General features: G+C 41.9%; 1 protein-coding gene across 9 annotated transcripts in view; it reads right to left on the bottom strand.

Annotated features, from left to right (window-relative positions):
* The window catches only part of ATP8A2 (ATPase phospholipid transporting 8A2), a 341,618-nt gene that overhangs the window by 264,616 nt on the left and 60,729 nt on the right, over window positions 1-16,273 (bottom strand). For 6 of the 9 annotated variants that reach the window (XM_081197884.1, XM_081197885.1, XM_081197886.1 and 3 more), the window contains exons 5-11: window positions 14,120-14,165; window positions 11,551-11,591; window positions 9,440-9,513; window positions 8,197-8,266; window positions 7,023-7,150; window positions 6,293-6,404; window positions 4,311-4,476 (exon numbers count right to left, since the gene is read on the bottom strand). In XM_081197884.1, coding sequence (XP_081054010.1) covers window positions 4,311-4,476; window positions 6,293-6,404; window positions 7,023-7,150; window positions 8,197-8,266; window positions 9,440-9,513; window positions 11,551-11,591; window positions 14,120-14,165 — 637 coding nt within the window. Of the gene's footprint in view, window positions 1-4,310; window positions 4,477-6,292; window positions 6,405-7,022; window positions 7,151-8,196; window positions 8,267-9,439; window positions 9,514-11,550; window positions 11,592-12,112; window positions 12,195-14,119; window positions 14,166-16,273 lie in introns of those variants that run through there. The other 3 variants (XM_081197890.1, XM_081197891.1, XM_081197892.1) reach the window with 3 other exon arrangements.

Raw genomic sequence — 16,273 nt, 5'->3', positions numbered from 1 at the left:
TGTTGGAGAAAAGACTAATAAGTAACCAGATTCCCTCTAGGGGGAACTCTGTGTAACTACAATGGATACAATGGCTGTGGAAGGAAAGTTACTAGTGGAAATCGAAAGGATGTTTCAACTGGTGGGAACCTTACAAGAGCAGAGCTTGGCCATGAATAAACAACTTGTGACTATGACCTTGGGAACAGGCAACTCTGCTCTCTGTATTGAGGACCTGAATGAGAAAGAATCCACAGCTGAATGGGAAACAATATCTACAGAGGTGGAAGAGACTAAACAACAAGAAAAAGAAGAAGTAACCTTGGGAAGTAACAACCAAAAGCTGACATCTGTGGAACACAAGCAAGGAGACGCTGGGAACTTATCTACCACAAGTCTGCGAAAGACACAGAAGAAGAAGGAGGAGGTCCCGGGACAATATGGAATACAGGAACTTAAAATAAAGAAATATGACTGGGGCCTCAGTTTGGACTTTGATTCTGAAGATACAGGCTTTGTGGAAACTTTTCAGCAGTTACTTTCAAATCTCCTTGTGGGAAGAGAATACACTTCGATGGTGAAAGAACTCTTTCCAGACTCGACGACTGACATAAAGGACTACCAACAAGACAGGCGGAGAGGGACTGAAATAGACTTGAAAGCCTCGGACGTGAGGAACCCAGGCTGAGAATTTCGAATTTGGATTTCTATTGGGAAGGGACAAAAACCGGGGATGGGAGGGAGGGAAGAGGAGATTCTTAAAAACTCTTAAGACTTTTAGGTTTGGTTAATATGACTCTTAATTAAGACAAAATGAAAATCGATGGAAGAGAACTTAAGTCCAACTTAGGAAAATCAATTTTTATTATAAAAGAGGTAATAAGATGAATAAGATGGTTAAGAGGAGAAACACCAACTTGCCGATATAATCTTGGGAACTGGGATGCACGAGGGGGGGTGGGGGGAAGTCAGGGAACAAGGTTATGAAATGGGGATTTGCTGATTTTATACATGTTTTTGTTTTGTGTTTGTGTGTTTTGTTTCTATAAAAGCAGAAAACCAAATAAAAATTTAAAAAAAAAACAAAAACAAAAACCACGGGCACGGAGCCCGTGGACATGGTGACTCGGCTGGCACCGATAGCGCCCTCCCGACTCGTGAAGGAGCCTTTTTAAAGGCTTCCGATCGGGTGCCGGGGAGTGGCATGGTGCTGTGAGTCCTTCGCTTCCCCTGCCGAGCGCAGCCGCATGCCATTCGACGGAGAGCGCTGGCTTCTTCCATTGGAAATTCGGACTTTTAACAACAACCCGTGAGTAATTGGGAAACCGGGTACAAAAGGAGAAAAAAAGAAATTTTTTTCGGATTCGGCACGAGCGGGGGGGGGATCTAAAAAGGAAGTCAGTCCCCTCCTGATGGTAAACATGCTAAAACAAGGACTGGGTAACCAAGATCGATCCAGAAGTTTACTGCTGATAAAAATTATAAATTCCACGATGGGAAACTACAAGAATTGTGCTGGAGGAGAAGAGAGGAGGGTGAGAGGGAAAAGGCAACCCCCCCTGGGAACCGGGGCGATTCGTAGAACCTGGCGAAGAGAGACGGAGAATTTGACAGCTGTCAAAGTAGCTGTCAAATCTTGAGAATATAAAGAGGACTTTGTTACAAGTATTTTGCTGGTTAATTCTGTTACAATTGATATAATATGGATACAAACTGTCGGGAAAAGAAAAGAAACAACTATTTGACTTTTGGATTAGAGGATACAAAGTTACTGCAATCCTCCTAGAGGGGTTTCGGGACATTACAAGTGGTCGTATGTGGAAAATTACTCTGGGATGTGTACAGGTCTTATCCTCTGGGAAAGCTGCAAAACTGAAACAGTATTTTGTCTACAGAGGTGTTTACATTAAAAGGAGACAATAGAATTTTCTATTGAAGAAAGGAAGGGACTGGACGCAAGTTTTTGTTCCTGAATAACAAACCTCTGTAGAGATACCAGATCTCGGAATAAGAACGTTTTAGCAGCTGAACAAGACAAGAAACCTGAGAAAGTAAGGAATAAAAAGAACAAAGGACCAACTACGACACTGAAAGAACAATGGGAGGAGCAACAAAGACCAAGGAAACTAAAGGCCTCTATTAGACTGGATTTTTGAAGTTAAACATCATTGAAACAAACAAATTAAAAGAAAACCGGCAAGGTAGAATGGGAAAAATTTGGCTATGGACTTGAGACCTCCAGGCTAACAACAAACAGACTGATGGACATGGGGAATTCAAACCGGGGAAGGGAGGGGGAATCTTGGAATCCAAAGGCCATGTAACCAACTTTTTGAATCTTCTTATATCTTTTGTCTTCTATTTCTTTATATAACTTTGGTATTTTGATTTAACATGTTTAAAAAATAAAAGGGGGAACTTGTGGAAGGAAATTGGGGCAGATCTTGGGGGGAAAATCTTTTTACTTTTTCTGTTAAAGACGAGGAGTGATGGTAAGATTGTATAAATTTTGGCTAATGGGTTAAACATATTGGTTTTAAATTGGGAATGAGAGCTTGTGGAACCAACTTAAGGAAAGGGGAATACAGTAGGGAGGGGAAGGAGGGAGTCCTAGAAAGAAGGTTATGAAAGTAAGGATTTAAGCTTCTTTTTCTTTTTTTCTTTTCTTTCTTTATCTTTTCTATTTTTCTTATTCTGTTATTATTGGAAATTTTAATAAATATGATTATAAAAAAAACACAAAGAGCTTTCTCTCGGCACGGCCACCCAAAGGGCAAAGAATCAGAAACAACAGATGACAGCTGAGAAAAGCAACTCAGAATGGCAATCGCCACCAGTAACGGCATTGTTCACAGTATTTAAAAGGCATGCATTTATTGCTATGGTGTGGTGGGTTTTGTTTGCTTTGTTTTGGTAAGCATCTGCAGCATGAGACAGCAGCCGGAATGCATTTTAAGAACCTGCGACCCACTTTGAAACGCAATCAGTAAGGTCTTCAAACCACTGGTGTGCACACATTTGCACTTAGGCCTCCTTAATGCCACTGCAATGGAGTGGAGGGGAACTGGCAATATCCCAGTAAAGAAGTGCACCTTTGGGGAAGGCAGATTCCACACTTCCTCAAGAGCAGCTGTAATACTGACATCATGGCATCACCACAACTCTCTTTATTGAACCCATGCAATGAACAAGCTTCAAGTTCTAAGGATCTTGTGATCTGGGTGCCAAATGGCTGCAAACCAGGATTTCAAGAGAGCCAAACAACTGAAAAATCTGAAAGATTTAAACCTCTCCTTATACTATTAAAAACTGTGGGCTTTAGCTATAGCAGACAAGAGAATGCATAAACTACAAAGACACTGGGGTCTTCTGCAAAGTGACCAGGAATGCATCCGAATCTAAAAGAGACACCCTTCTTATGATTTCAGTTTTACTCCAGTGAATTTCACAATAATCCTTTCCCCACCACTGACACTTCCATCTTCACCTGTTGAAACCTGGAACAGTGCCCTATGCTGGCCCCAAACAATTTCTGGATCACTGGCACTGAAACACAAATGCCTTCCTTTCCCTCCCGCTTTTCTGTCCAGCAACATCTATTGTCTTCTCAGCCTTTTGTACGTCGGTTCCAAGTAAACCTGCTAAAGGGAGGTAAACAGGACCAGGAGGAAGCAAAACACAACCCTACCCTTGTATACATAACACTGCAAAATGATCTCCGTAAGCAGCTGAGACAATAAGGGCAGGTGTTTTTCCTTGGCACCAATGCACAGCTGCTTCTTTCAGGCTGAAAGACCAAGGGAAAAGCCTGGGAGGGCAAGTGAGCACAATATGGGAGTCCGTAGACAGAACGTATTTAATTGTTAAACTGTACAGAAGTTAAGGTGAGTATCTTAGCTTACCAGTGCATGGCCAGATCCGAACCATACATTTAAAGACTGTGGTGCCACTTGAAACAGTCATGGCTCCCCCCAAAGAATCCTGGGAAGTGTAGTTTGTTAAGGGTGTCAATCATTGTCAAGAGACCCCTATTCCTCTCAAAGCTACAACTCGAAGAGTTTCCTGGGGAAAGGGACTGACTGTTAAACCACTCTGGGGATTGTAGCTCTGTGAGGGGAATAGGGGTTTTCTAACAACACCCAGCACCCTAAATAAACTACAGTTCCCATGATACTTTGGGGGAAGCCATAGCTGTTTAAATCGGCATCATGGTGCTTCAAATGTGTGGTGCAGATGTGGTCTTACTCGTTCTCTTAAAGCGACAGTGTTTTTGATTCTGGAATAAGAGGATCACACATAGAGAGACAAACACAGATGCTGAACTTGCTTACTGTTTGAGCCAAAGTACCAAATGACTTCTCCATGTGTTCTGTTCCATAGTAAGGCACCCACAGCACTCACTAGAGCCATAACGAGCAGGATGCAAAACAAAATGAGAATCTGCATATTGGTCACTTTCTCCACATTTGATCTCTTCAAGGGAGCTTTGGTTGAATTCTGGAAAGGAACAGGCAGAGAAGCTGAATCAATTCACCGAGCTCATCATATAAGAGCCAGAGGAACATCTGAAGGAGCGTCTCCACCCCCATCGTTCTACCTGGACACTGAGGTCCAGCACCGAGGGCCTTCTGGCGGTTCCCTCACTGCAAGAAGCCAAGTTACAGGGAACCAGGCAGAGGGCCTTCTCAGTAGTGGCGCCTTCCCTGTGGAACGCCCTCCCATCAGATGTCAAAGAGAAGAACAACTACCAGACTTTCAGAAGACATCTGAAGGCAGCCCTGTTTAGGGAAGCTTTTAATGTTTGATGTATTATAGTATTTTAATATTTTTTTGGAAGCTGCCCAGAGTGCCTGGGGAAGCCCAGCCGCTCTGGGCAGGGTATAAATATTATTATTATTATTATTATTATTATTATTATTATTATTATTATTATTATTATTATTATTATTATTATACCATCTAGCCCCATACTGCCTGCACTGCTTCACCAGGATTTCAGGCAGGAACTTCCCCCAGAAATACAAGGAGATGCTGGAGATTCTACCTAGAAGTCCCTCTCCTGCAAAGTGCAATGATCAGTTGGGTATAGAATGGACGAGACTATTATTTAGTCCCAGGTTATACAGGGCTTTGTACACCAGAGCCTTGAACTTATCCTGGCATCTGATTTGCAGCAAGTGTAATTCTTTCAGCAGCAGCGTAACAGGATGGCAGTGGCCATCTTTCCTTGGTGGCCATTCTTTAGCTGAAATTCCTGAAATGCAGGGGGTTGGACTAGATGACCATTGGGTCCCCTTACAACACTACAGTTCTATGATTTTAGTCTTCCCCAGAATCAACAAACATTCTCACTTCTTCCTTCCCTTGGGCAGTTAGGTCTTAACTCGCCCCTGGGGAAAGCGAGGTGAGGCTACCGTTGGGAAACAAATCTTTGCAAGCTTCATTCAAGTGGTCCATGTTAAATATCCATCTGTATTTTAATTGTATTTGTATTGCTCTTTTCACTGCTTATATTGGATCTTATTGTATTACGATTCAGATTCCACAGAATTCAAATTGCAAGTGCAATAAAATACAATATATAAGAAATAAAAGAAGCGGTGAAAATACAATTAAAAATTAGCACAGCACATTACAACTGCTAAGCAGAAAAAAAATAATTAACCTCAGCAACTTTCAAGTGAAGTGGCCTATGTGGGGCAGGAAGTTTGGGAACCACTGTGCTAGAGGAGTGGTGTTTATCCTCCCTAGAAGTCTCCCACTTTGTAAGAATTCAATCCTTTAGTGTGGCAGCACTTGCACTTTCGAACTCCCTGCCTTCTGATGTCAAGCAGGTGCCTTCGCTGTATTCTTTTTTGGCTCCTGCTAAAAACATCTCTGTTTAGACAACTCTACCTAGATATTTAGAAAGTTGATAGGAGCTTTAATCTGTTTTTAAGCTTATTGCTATTTTAACTTTTTGAAAGTCTTAAATTAATGTTGTTAATTCTTCTTGTAGATAAATTCATTGTTTTATCTTTTGGTAAACCACTTTTTTTAAAAAAAAAATCCAGTATAAACTAGATAGATAGATAGATAGATAGACAGACAAACAGATAGATAGATAGATAGATAGATAGATAGATAGATAGATAGATGATAGATAGATAGATAGATAGATAGATAGATAGATAGATGATAGATAGATAGATAGATGATAGATAGATAGATAGATAGATAGATAGATAGATAGATAGATAGATAGATAGAAAAGAAATAAGCAGAGGTGAAAAACTGGCAAAGCTACTCTTTGGTAATGGAAAGCCAACTTTACCTGCATAAGTTTCGTATCGTGTCCTGTGTAGACAACAATTCCTAAAACCCACTGAGTGTTCCTTATCTGTGCACCTCTTAGTAAGATCTGGTCAGGTCCAATCGGAACTGGACTGAGGATAAAGAAGGAGAAAAAGGTTGGAGGTAGAAACAACAACATGGTCCAAAAAACAAGATGCACCACAAAGATGTTCTTAAAATTTAAAATAAATTTTAAATGCGAATTTTGCATTGCAGTTACCCAACCAAGTAATGTGTACAAAGATGTGTGTACTAGGTAAAGTATGCAAAAAATGTTTTTTCTTAAGGGATTTTTTTTTTCAATAGAAGAACGTATTAGGCTAATTTTCATGCAAATATGTGTGTAATTAAAGAAACCTGCATTAAAATTCTGGTGGATTTTCATGAGGACATTTAAAAAAAATCAAATTAATGTGGAAATATGGAGAACAGAATTTCATATTGGAAAAACAAGAAAATGAGAGAAAACAAAACGGATAGGTTCATCCATCCCTACCAGAGGGAAACCTGGGCAACGACCCACAATTCCCTGTGATCCTATTCCCTCATGCATACAGAGCCAACCCCTCTTCCCAGCTCCCTTCAAATGTGCATAGCCACGCACGGGGGAGAAAAGACCTCCAGTATCCTAGAGTAAAGCTTAGGCACATGGGGTGTGTGGGGGATGTGCATTAAACATGGCAATAGTTATTCTTTTATCCAAGGAATACCTTTGGCCATCTAAACGCAGGTTTCCAGTGAAGTCGTACAAGTGACGGTTGGGCCCGTCGCACTCTATTTTCCCAGATGTTTTCATCACTTCTTCTTTTGACTGGAGGCAAGCAGTCTGGGTCAAACCCTGCAAGGGACCAGTCCACAGGCACAGTCATCAACTAAACTCTTCTCTTCTCGTGAATTAGCGAAGGACTACATTGCATGGTGCCCCTCCAGAAACTGTTGGGACTTCAACACTCCCACGAGCCCCAACTGCTGGCCACGTTGATGGGAACTGAGCAACATCTGGGGGCAGCACATTAGCTACCCCGGGTTCAGGGTCTATCATGTAAAGCTGCCTGCTTTACACTGCATTAAGACTCTCCTGGTTCTACTAGAAGTATCCTTCCCATTGTGCCAAGCTGTGGCAAATGCGGATGCTGCCGGGATGCATCTCAGACAACATCTTTCTCATTTAAATAATAAAAAAGGACTAAACCATCTGCTGTCTCATCTTAAATAAAGATTCCCTGCCCCAATTGATTTTTGACAACCCACTTGAAAGTGGCTGGGGATGACATTTTCTCTACTACCGAAGGAGAGGCACATTCTAAGCCATAGTTTTGGAGGAGTCATGAGACAGTATTAAAGCATGCAGATGGTCCTGCTGTTTCTCTCCAGCTAAAAGGATGAGGTAGCAGATGACGACAGCTCTGCCTGGAAAGCCACTGCCAATCACTGTGGACCAGACAAAGGACCTGTGGCCCTCTAGCCACTGTCTGTCTCCATCTCCCATCACCCTCAAAAAGCATGGTCCATGGTCAAGGATGATGAGAGCTGTAGTGGAATGGCATCTGGAGGGCCAAAGATTCCCCCAGTCCTGATGTATACAATACTGGACAAGACAGATCACATCTGACTTGGTATCAGGCAGCTTCCCCTGTTCCTAAGCCTGTGACTACAACCCTGGAGAAGAAGTCTCCCAAGAATGCCTTCCCATACCCCTCTCATAGGTGCTGTGGTTATGCTAAGTTGAGCAATGAGTACATATTTACACGGCTGCTATAATGAACAACCAATATTCAGACATGCTGTAGCAAGCCTCTTATTCCAACTAATATTTCTGCTATTCCTAGTTATCATTTCCTCGACTTTTCAAAAAAATCAAAAGATTTGTGTTGTTTTTTTTACCTGACGTATTTTAAGGTTAGTCTCCCCATCGAGATTAGATGTTTCAATATAGCACATCGCCTGAGGTTCACTGTAAAAGTATAGCAACATGTTATATATCATACACACCATGCTTAAGAAGCAACCTCTAAAAAGAAAGGTGCCTGAAAAATAAGTAAGAAAGAATAAAGGTACACTCACTGGCTCAACACACAATAATTCAAGCAGTGATTTCCCCCAAAACTGTTAACTGAATTTGTGGTGTTTTGTTTAAAAAACAAACAAACTCTATCATAAGGATTTTATTTATTTTTTAGTATGCAAACAGCGCAAAAAAATTAATGCAATGCAGGCTTTATACAAAATCAAGAAACACAGCACCTTCAGAACATGCAGACTCTGGTGAACTGAGGCCTATTTAAATAAATGAATAAATCCTATGCACCACGGGAAAAACTGATGTTACCAAAAGCAATCCTTTGCAGAAATGTCCAGCACAAATAGCATTAAGGGACATTGGCCAGACTCTGCCATAATGCAACATCAATTTATGTAGCAGTGTAGCAGAACCCACTTCCAGCATAACACTGTTCTAGTAACATCTGTATGGAGAAACCACAGAAGCAAAACAAATTATGTGGTTCATTCCCCTGCAGTGCAATCCGCCTTGAGGACCAACGGATGCAATGAGATGGAACAGTGTCATCCTCTCAGCCCATCTGGTTTCTCCATTCAGACATTACTTGTAATAGTAAGGGCACAAGGAATTGAGCCTCGTGTATCTGTGCCAATATGTAAAAGAAGAAAGTATCTTTCACGGAACACGGGAAGTTGGCTGCTTGCTCTTTACCTAACGGGAGAGGGTTAATAGGAGAGCATGCAATTCTGCAGAATATTAAACTATGGTTTGATGTGCTCACTTGTTCCAAAGTTAGTAACCATAGGTTTTCCCAGTGAGCAGGAAACTATGGTTAATTAGAGGCTTCCTGGTTGAATTGCAGCTTTCACACAGAGGAAGGAATAAGGGGGTTTGTGTATTCGCATGTCAGCTTAACAGGATTGCCCAAATGCAGCCAGTGTGCTGCTCTAGTGCACATTCAGATGCTGCCCCTATGAGCTGAAGGTGCCTGCATGTAGCCAATTCAGGGAAGGGAGAAAGGAAGGCCGTCCCATATTATCTGAATTTCTTTAAGTGCAAAGATTGTTTCTTTAAAAACCTCAGTTTAGCAGAAGCGTCATTTCACACCCACTCAGCATATCTGACCTGGTAGATAAAATGATCATGTCTGCTGGGAGGTGCTGCCCATTGGTGACCTTCACAAAATCTCCCACTGCCACCTGTTGAGCCAGGGGCAGGAGTGCAGCAGCATGAAAAGAGAGAAAACGAACAGAGAGAAAGACAAGAGTCCATCCATACTGTTAGTTAGTCAATCCTCCATACCAAGAGAAGCGGGGAAACAACAGTGTGTTATAATGAGCATTCACAGTTTTAAGGGGAGCCCATTCGCTGCAGGGACAGAGTCTGGGGTCTTTGCCTCTTGCCAGCCAGCAATGCCTCCTGAGTGGAAGTGGCAAAAAGCAGGCACTGATGCAATGGATGCATCAGAAGGCAGGTATTCGAAACGGGAGGGGAAAGGGCTGCATCCAGGGACTCAAAGAGAAAGAGGGAGCTGGGCAGAAAATAGAGCAGATGTGGAATAGAGAGGGACACCAGGAGTAAAGAACTGCATGGCTGACTCTGCCCTTTTCTTTTCCTGGTTTTATCTGTCAGCGGTAGGTAAAAGGTAAAGGGACCCCTGACCATTAGGTCCAGTCGTGACCGACTCTGGGGTTGCGGCGCTCATCTCGCTTTATTGACCGAGGGAGCCAGCGTAAAGCTTCCGGGTCATGTGGCCAGCATGACTAAGCCGCTTCTGGCAAACCAGAGCAGCGCACGGAAATGCCGTTTACCTTCCCGCCGGAGCGGTACCTATTTATCTACTTGAACTTTGGCGTGCTTTCGAACTGCTAGGTTGGCAGGAGCAGGGGCCGAGCAACGGGAGCTCACCCCGTCGCGGGGATTCGAACCGCCAACCTTCTGATCAGCAAGTCCTAGGTTCAGTGGTTTAACCCACAGTGCCACCTGCATCCCTCTGCCAGCGGTCTATCAGGCTAAATCCAGTGGACTTCAATGGCCTATAAGCAGCATAACCGCATGAAGGGTTGTATGTAACCTGAGTGAATGGTCCTATTGCACTAAGCCAAAGGTTTTCATCCTTTTATTCCAATTCACTTTATCGAACAAAGGTGTTCCAAGTTTTGCTTCCTTCGATGTTTTAAAACATATTCCTCTTTTCAGGTTGAAGCATATTAAAGCAGCTTGGGTTTTGTTTCCTTCTCACTTTCTTTTGCAAATTTGTTCCTAGTTTACATAATGTGGCAGCTACATCGTACCAACGGAAGGGCGATACATGTTCTGAGTGAAATGAAATGTGCCCCTTCTTCATCTGCCCATTTTAAGCAGTCTGCACTCTAGAATAAAATATGATGTATTCAAATTGGCAAGGAGCTGAATGACAACATTGTACCCTATTATCCTTCCTGGCTTTCAGGATTTTTACTAATGTATTAATGCTGTGAAAATGCTGTCTTACATATTTAATTTCATGATCTGCCTTACTGGCTCTCTTCTCCCCCCCCCCCCCAAGGATTTAAGACGGGCATTATTAACTAGGACTGTGCAAGCTCCACCCCCCCACCCCACCCTGACCCAATTTTGGGCTGAATTTGGAGATCTAGCCTTGATTCACCCACAAACAAATCAACCCAGACACAATCCGAATCCAGAAATACACACCTGTATTTTTCTACTCCAATAGTTAACCAACATGGTCACACTGAGCATGCTCCAGCACTCAATGAGGTGTTTTAGTTGTGGGTTTTCTGTCTATACTTCTAGAAAGCTTAGTGTTCCCCCAATCATGCTGGTGCCATGTTTCTTTTCCATGCATGGATGGCGCCATTTTGGCTGCATATGGACCCACCACTTGGAAAATAAACCAACCACTGCTACATAGGACTCTGAACTCGTTTTACCAGGGCTCCTTTCTAAGTGTGGTCCATCTCCTCTCTGTTTCCATAAACAATGAGTGACACATCTATATCAAGTAAGAAGACATGCATTTATATTACACAATTAGTAATCATTCCTTGCTTGGGATTTAAAATGAGAGAGCACATATGACCTGAGAAACACTAAGAATTGCTCTGTGAAGATATATGAACTAAGAACCTTGAGCTCCCATTCTTAGAACCTCAGTGCAGATCAAAATTATGAGTTCATTACAAGATTTAAAAAGTATCTAATTCGCAAAACATCTTAAATGTAGTTCTTACCTCTTTCCACATAATATTCTGCCACATTCCATTTCTTAAAACTGGAAGAACAAGGAAAAAAGAAAACTGCATATTTTTTTCTCTCTCTCTTTTAAATTATCACATATTAATATGTTCCCTATCACTGATTGGTCTATGAGTCATTGATCACTCTAAAAAGAAAGTAGAGTGGGGAGGCTCAGAAGACCCTGATATCTCCCCAAAATGCTCTACAAGCAAGTTTTAATGCTATAGCTTTCTTTTTTCATTGGGTTGTCAACTGGGGGTCAAGCAGAACTCCCCCAGGGATCAGATTTGTTTTAGCAGTTGCTGAAACAATCCCAAATTCCTCCATTAATGTGAAGTTTTAAGTGGCCACATTTGTGTGGTTTAGCATTGTGAGAATAAGTCTAGCTTATGCCTGCCCCTGGACACTCCCCATGTCTTTGCCATTGTGACTGTGAAGAGCACATTGGAAACTTCCAGTTTAGAATTAACCACAGTTAGTATATCCTCCAAACACCCAAAGAAAAATAAGTCAGCTTCTTAAACTATGGGTTGAAGACGGCTGCTTCCCACTAACCATCGTTAAAATGAACCACAGTCTGGCCTTCTTTGCACATGCTAAACCATGACTAAGGCTTTCCATGGTTAATGTTGGCAATCATCTATAAAACTTAGTTGAAGCTGAGACATCACACAATCACTTAAACCTCACAATTACATCACAAAACAGTTAAATGCACCAGCAAGAGGAGCTGAGTCTTGAGAGTGGCTTGAATATTTTGCTGTTCTTCACTAGTGACTCTGTAGCTTTTGGGTAATGACAACTCCTCAGCCATAGTTAAGGAGGAGGCCCAGTCAATATGTAACACTAAACCAAGATTAACGTTAGCTAAGGTTGACAAACTAACTAAAAACTTTGGTTAGTGAGTAACCTTTCACAATAGTTCATAAATCATACTCGGGTGGCCAGGGTAGGTTCACACATAACACTGAGCCATGGTTTAGTGTTATGTGTATACCAGACCCAGAAAGCTATAGTTGATAAAAGAGTACAGGGGGAAGTTTCTGAATGCCAGATCCAAGCAGCACCAGAGGAGGAAATCACAGGCCCAGAAGGGGAGGAGGCTTGTTCTCATAACCAGCTCAAGATAACCTGTCATTATTTCAGATAAATCTACAACATTAAAATGGGGGGGGGGATGGGCACTGAAATTTGACCCATAAAGTATGCTTTAAATTAAAGAAAGAAAACCTGATATTCTGCCAAAACCTCAGCCCAAAGTCAATACTGCGCATTTTAATTTAAAAACGGGAGCTTGCAAGTAATTGTATAAACCAGTGTAATTATTTCTCTCTCGGATATGGATTGCCACTGCTAAAATCACTTAAGGGAACGGATCTAAATATACTCAGGCAGCTCATCATATACAATATACTATTCTATGCAATTATACACCATGGTGGTGCTTGAGACCAGTGCGGTGACTGCATTGTCACTGATTGCTCCGACCCAATTGATGCCTATTTCTACCTTTGTGTAATTAGAGACAATGGGGCTGTGTGAAATGATGCAGAATACAGCATTAATCACTCAGTCGAAATAAAGCATTTCTCATTTTCATTTATTTAGATTTGAATCTGCCATTGCCCATGACAATACAGCAAATAAGACAAAGGAACAGGAACACAAAGAGAAATAATGAATATAGTAATTAAAGCGGGATAAGGCACGTTCTTGCAGAATTGATAATGACGATAATGCAGTGTCGTTTCGTGCCCCCTTGGCGCAGTGTGATCAGGTACTACTTATAATAATTAGGCAAAAGGTAAAACTTCCAATCATGACTAATTACCAACACGTGGCATCTAAACAATTATATACTTTCTCCCAATTCTTTCTCTTGCAGGTTATATTAGAATTTAGTCAAAAATCACAAATTATTGAAACCAAAAGTAATCTTTGACCCACTGTGAACGTCATAGTAAACCATAGCTGCTGGCTTTGTAAAAATGCTTTTATCTGGACAACTTTTCCATTCCCTGCTAACATATGGAAGGAAGGAAGCATGATCCTTAGCTTAGCGCTGCCTCCAAAAGTTCAAGTAAATCATGATCAGTGAGCCCAAAACAAACCTTGGCTAAAGATCATGGTTTATCGAGAGCGAAATAAACCATAATCTTATATATTAGTTCCGCATTTGTATGAACTCCATCTTTTAGTGTGGCAGCACCTAAACCTTGGAGCTCCCTGCCTACTGCAATCAGATGGGCATCTTCACTATACTCTTTTTAGTGCCTGCTAAAAATAGACAAGTTTATCCAGACATGGAAAATGCTGACATGTGTTTGATTTCCCCCCCATTGCCGATTGTTGTTTTTTACTGTTTTCAATCGTTTGTTTTAACTGTCTTTGACTGATAAGTTCATTTTATGCTTTTCGTGAATCGCTTTGAGGGCTTGTATTTTTACAATCAAGCAGCATATAAACTTTGTGAAATAAATGAAATAACAAATAAGACAATTAGGTTGTGACTTTCCCCCCTGTGTGTACTTTATTTAAAAGGAAATTAAAAGAAGACCTTACCGACTGTTTTCTTTTTGTTCACCGTACTGTCAGCCTTGTGTCTTTTCTATTGGGAAGTCAAAGTACAAACATTTAGTTGGAGAAACACTGAGAAAAGTGATCTGTGCACCCAAAAGGCTAAAGCAAAGCAGAGGAACCGAGAGACAAGACCACTTCTATTACGCTTGACATTTCCCTTAGTGTGCAAAACACAGAACTGTACCGTTTGCATCAAGTTCCAAAATGTATCAAGGCCTTTCAACTCTCTAATGGGATGATCAGCCAATGCGCACACAATGAATCTTTGTACTTGCAAGGTGCTTTTGCTAAGAGCTCCACCTGCTTCATATTATCCTGATAAGTCTTACAACACCTTGCAAGACAATTTAGTATCATTATCCCCACAATATAGAGAATGGAATGAGGATTGGGGAGGGAGTCACTAGTTTGTGGAGGCAACTAGGAAGAGTTCGCACCTTTGGTTTCAAGTACAGTGGTACCTCGGGTTACAGACGCTTCAGGTTACATACGCCGCTAACCCAGAAACAGTACCTCAGGTTAAGAACTTTGCTTCAGGATGAGAACAGAAATCGTGCTTTGACAGCGCGGCAGCAGCAGGAGGCCCCATTAGCTAAAGTGGTGCTTCAGGTTAAGAACAGTTTCAGCTTAAGAACGGACCTTCAGAACGAATGAAGTACTTAACCCGAGATACCACTGTAGCTAGAAGGGGCCATAGCTCAGAGGCAGGGCATCCAATGCTTTGCATGCAGAAGGTTCCAGGTTCAAATCTTGGCACCACCAGAAAACCCTGTGTGAAATCCTGAAGAGCCACTGCCAGTCTGTGTAGAAGATACTGAACTATATGGACAAATGGTCTAACACAGTATAAAGCAGCTTCCTATGTTCCTGCAAATGTAAACAGCCTTCACTTCAACATCCCCCACAGGCTATAGTGCAAACCAAGAACTGTAAAGCATGACAGCGCTGGAAACTAACAAATTACAGTAATTTTCACCCAACACTCTCAATAGCCCTCTTAGAGTGCATAGTATTTTTCAATCCTTATTCCATTTAGCCACACAAGAGCCTTATGATTTAGGTCAATAATGTTACTATTTTACAGATGGGAACCGAGGCGAAGATAAGGCAGACTGCTGAAGGCCACCCAATAACCACAACAAACCACAATCCAAATCCACTCTCCCATGTCTCCAGCATTATGGACCATTCCTGGCCTGCGTCTAGCAGGCAAACATTTCCAAATTTAGCTCTTCTACCTTCTACCAACCAAGGGAGCAGCTTTGAGCCATGTCCAACACATGGTATATTGCTTCACCTATACATTTTAGATAAAATAAAATAAAAATGCAACTTTGTGCCGGTAATTCCAAGGCTGTGCAGACACCGTGGAGCCCTGGGCAGAAACGTCTGAAAGGACGGATTATTTCGGTGGCATAACTTCATCAGTGTTCAATAGAAGCGGGCCTTTAAAGGTCTGTCTCAAGGTAAAGCTGAAATGTTTTGTCTGCAAAGAAATGCCAAATGAATTTGGCTAGGATCCAAAGAGACACACATGGGGAGTTTCTGCCTGCACAGTGGCTCAAAAACCTCTTGTTGAGGAAGGCTCTGTTACAGCTACGGTTTTAATTCTCTTTGATGGATGTCTGTGATGAAGTAATTAGTTTTGTTTGCTGCACTTTTCTATCCATTTCTTTCCCTCCAAAGAAATTAGCTGAATTGTGGTTCCCAGGAGGTCACCTCTCTCCAGGCAATTTACAGGGCCAGGTCTGTTAAATTTTAGCACTACGGCTGCATCACGTCAGGAACAAAGGAGGCTGCCTTCTCAAAGGTCTGACAAGGCTTCTCTAACCCAGAGCCTCTAGATGCTTTAAACTACAACCAGCTTAATTCTGGTGGTCAACAAAAGAGGTTTAAAGACTGTCTCAAGGCAAATCTAAAAAAAGTAGTAAAAACACTGACAACTGGGAAACACTGGCCTGCGAGCACTCCGGTTGGAGAACAGCCTTTACCAAAGGTGTCAAGGGCTTTGAAGACGCTCAAACTCAGGACGCAAGGGAGAAACATGCTAAGAGGAAGGCACGCTTGGCAAATCCACACTGCGATCAACTCCCACCCAGAAACCAATGTCCCCGCTGTGGAAGAACGTAAAGATCT

The sequence above is a fragment of the Podarcis bocagei genome, assembly GCF_964188305.1.
Source record: "Podarcis bocagei genome assembly, chromosome: 6".
In the NCBI taxonomy this organism is placed as follows: Eukaryota; Metazoa; Chordata; class Lepidosauria; order Squamata; family Lacertidae; genus Podarcis; species Podarcis bocagei.
This window is presented reverse-complemented; position numbering and strand designations above follow the sequence as displayed.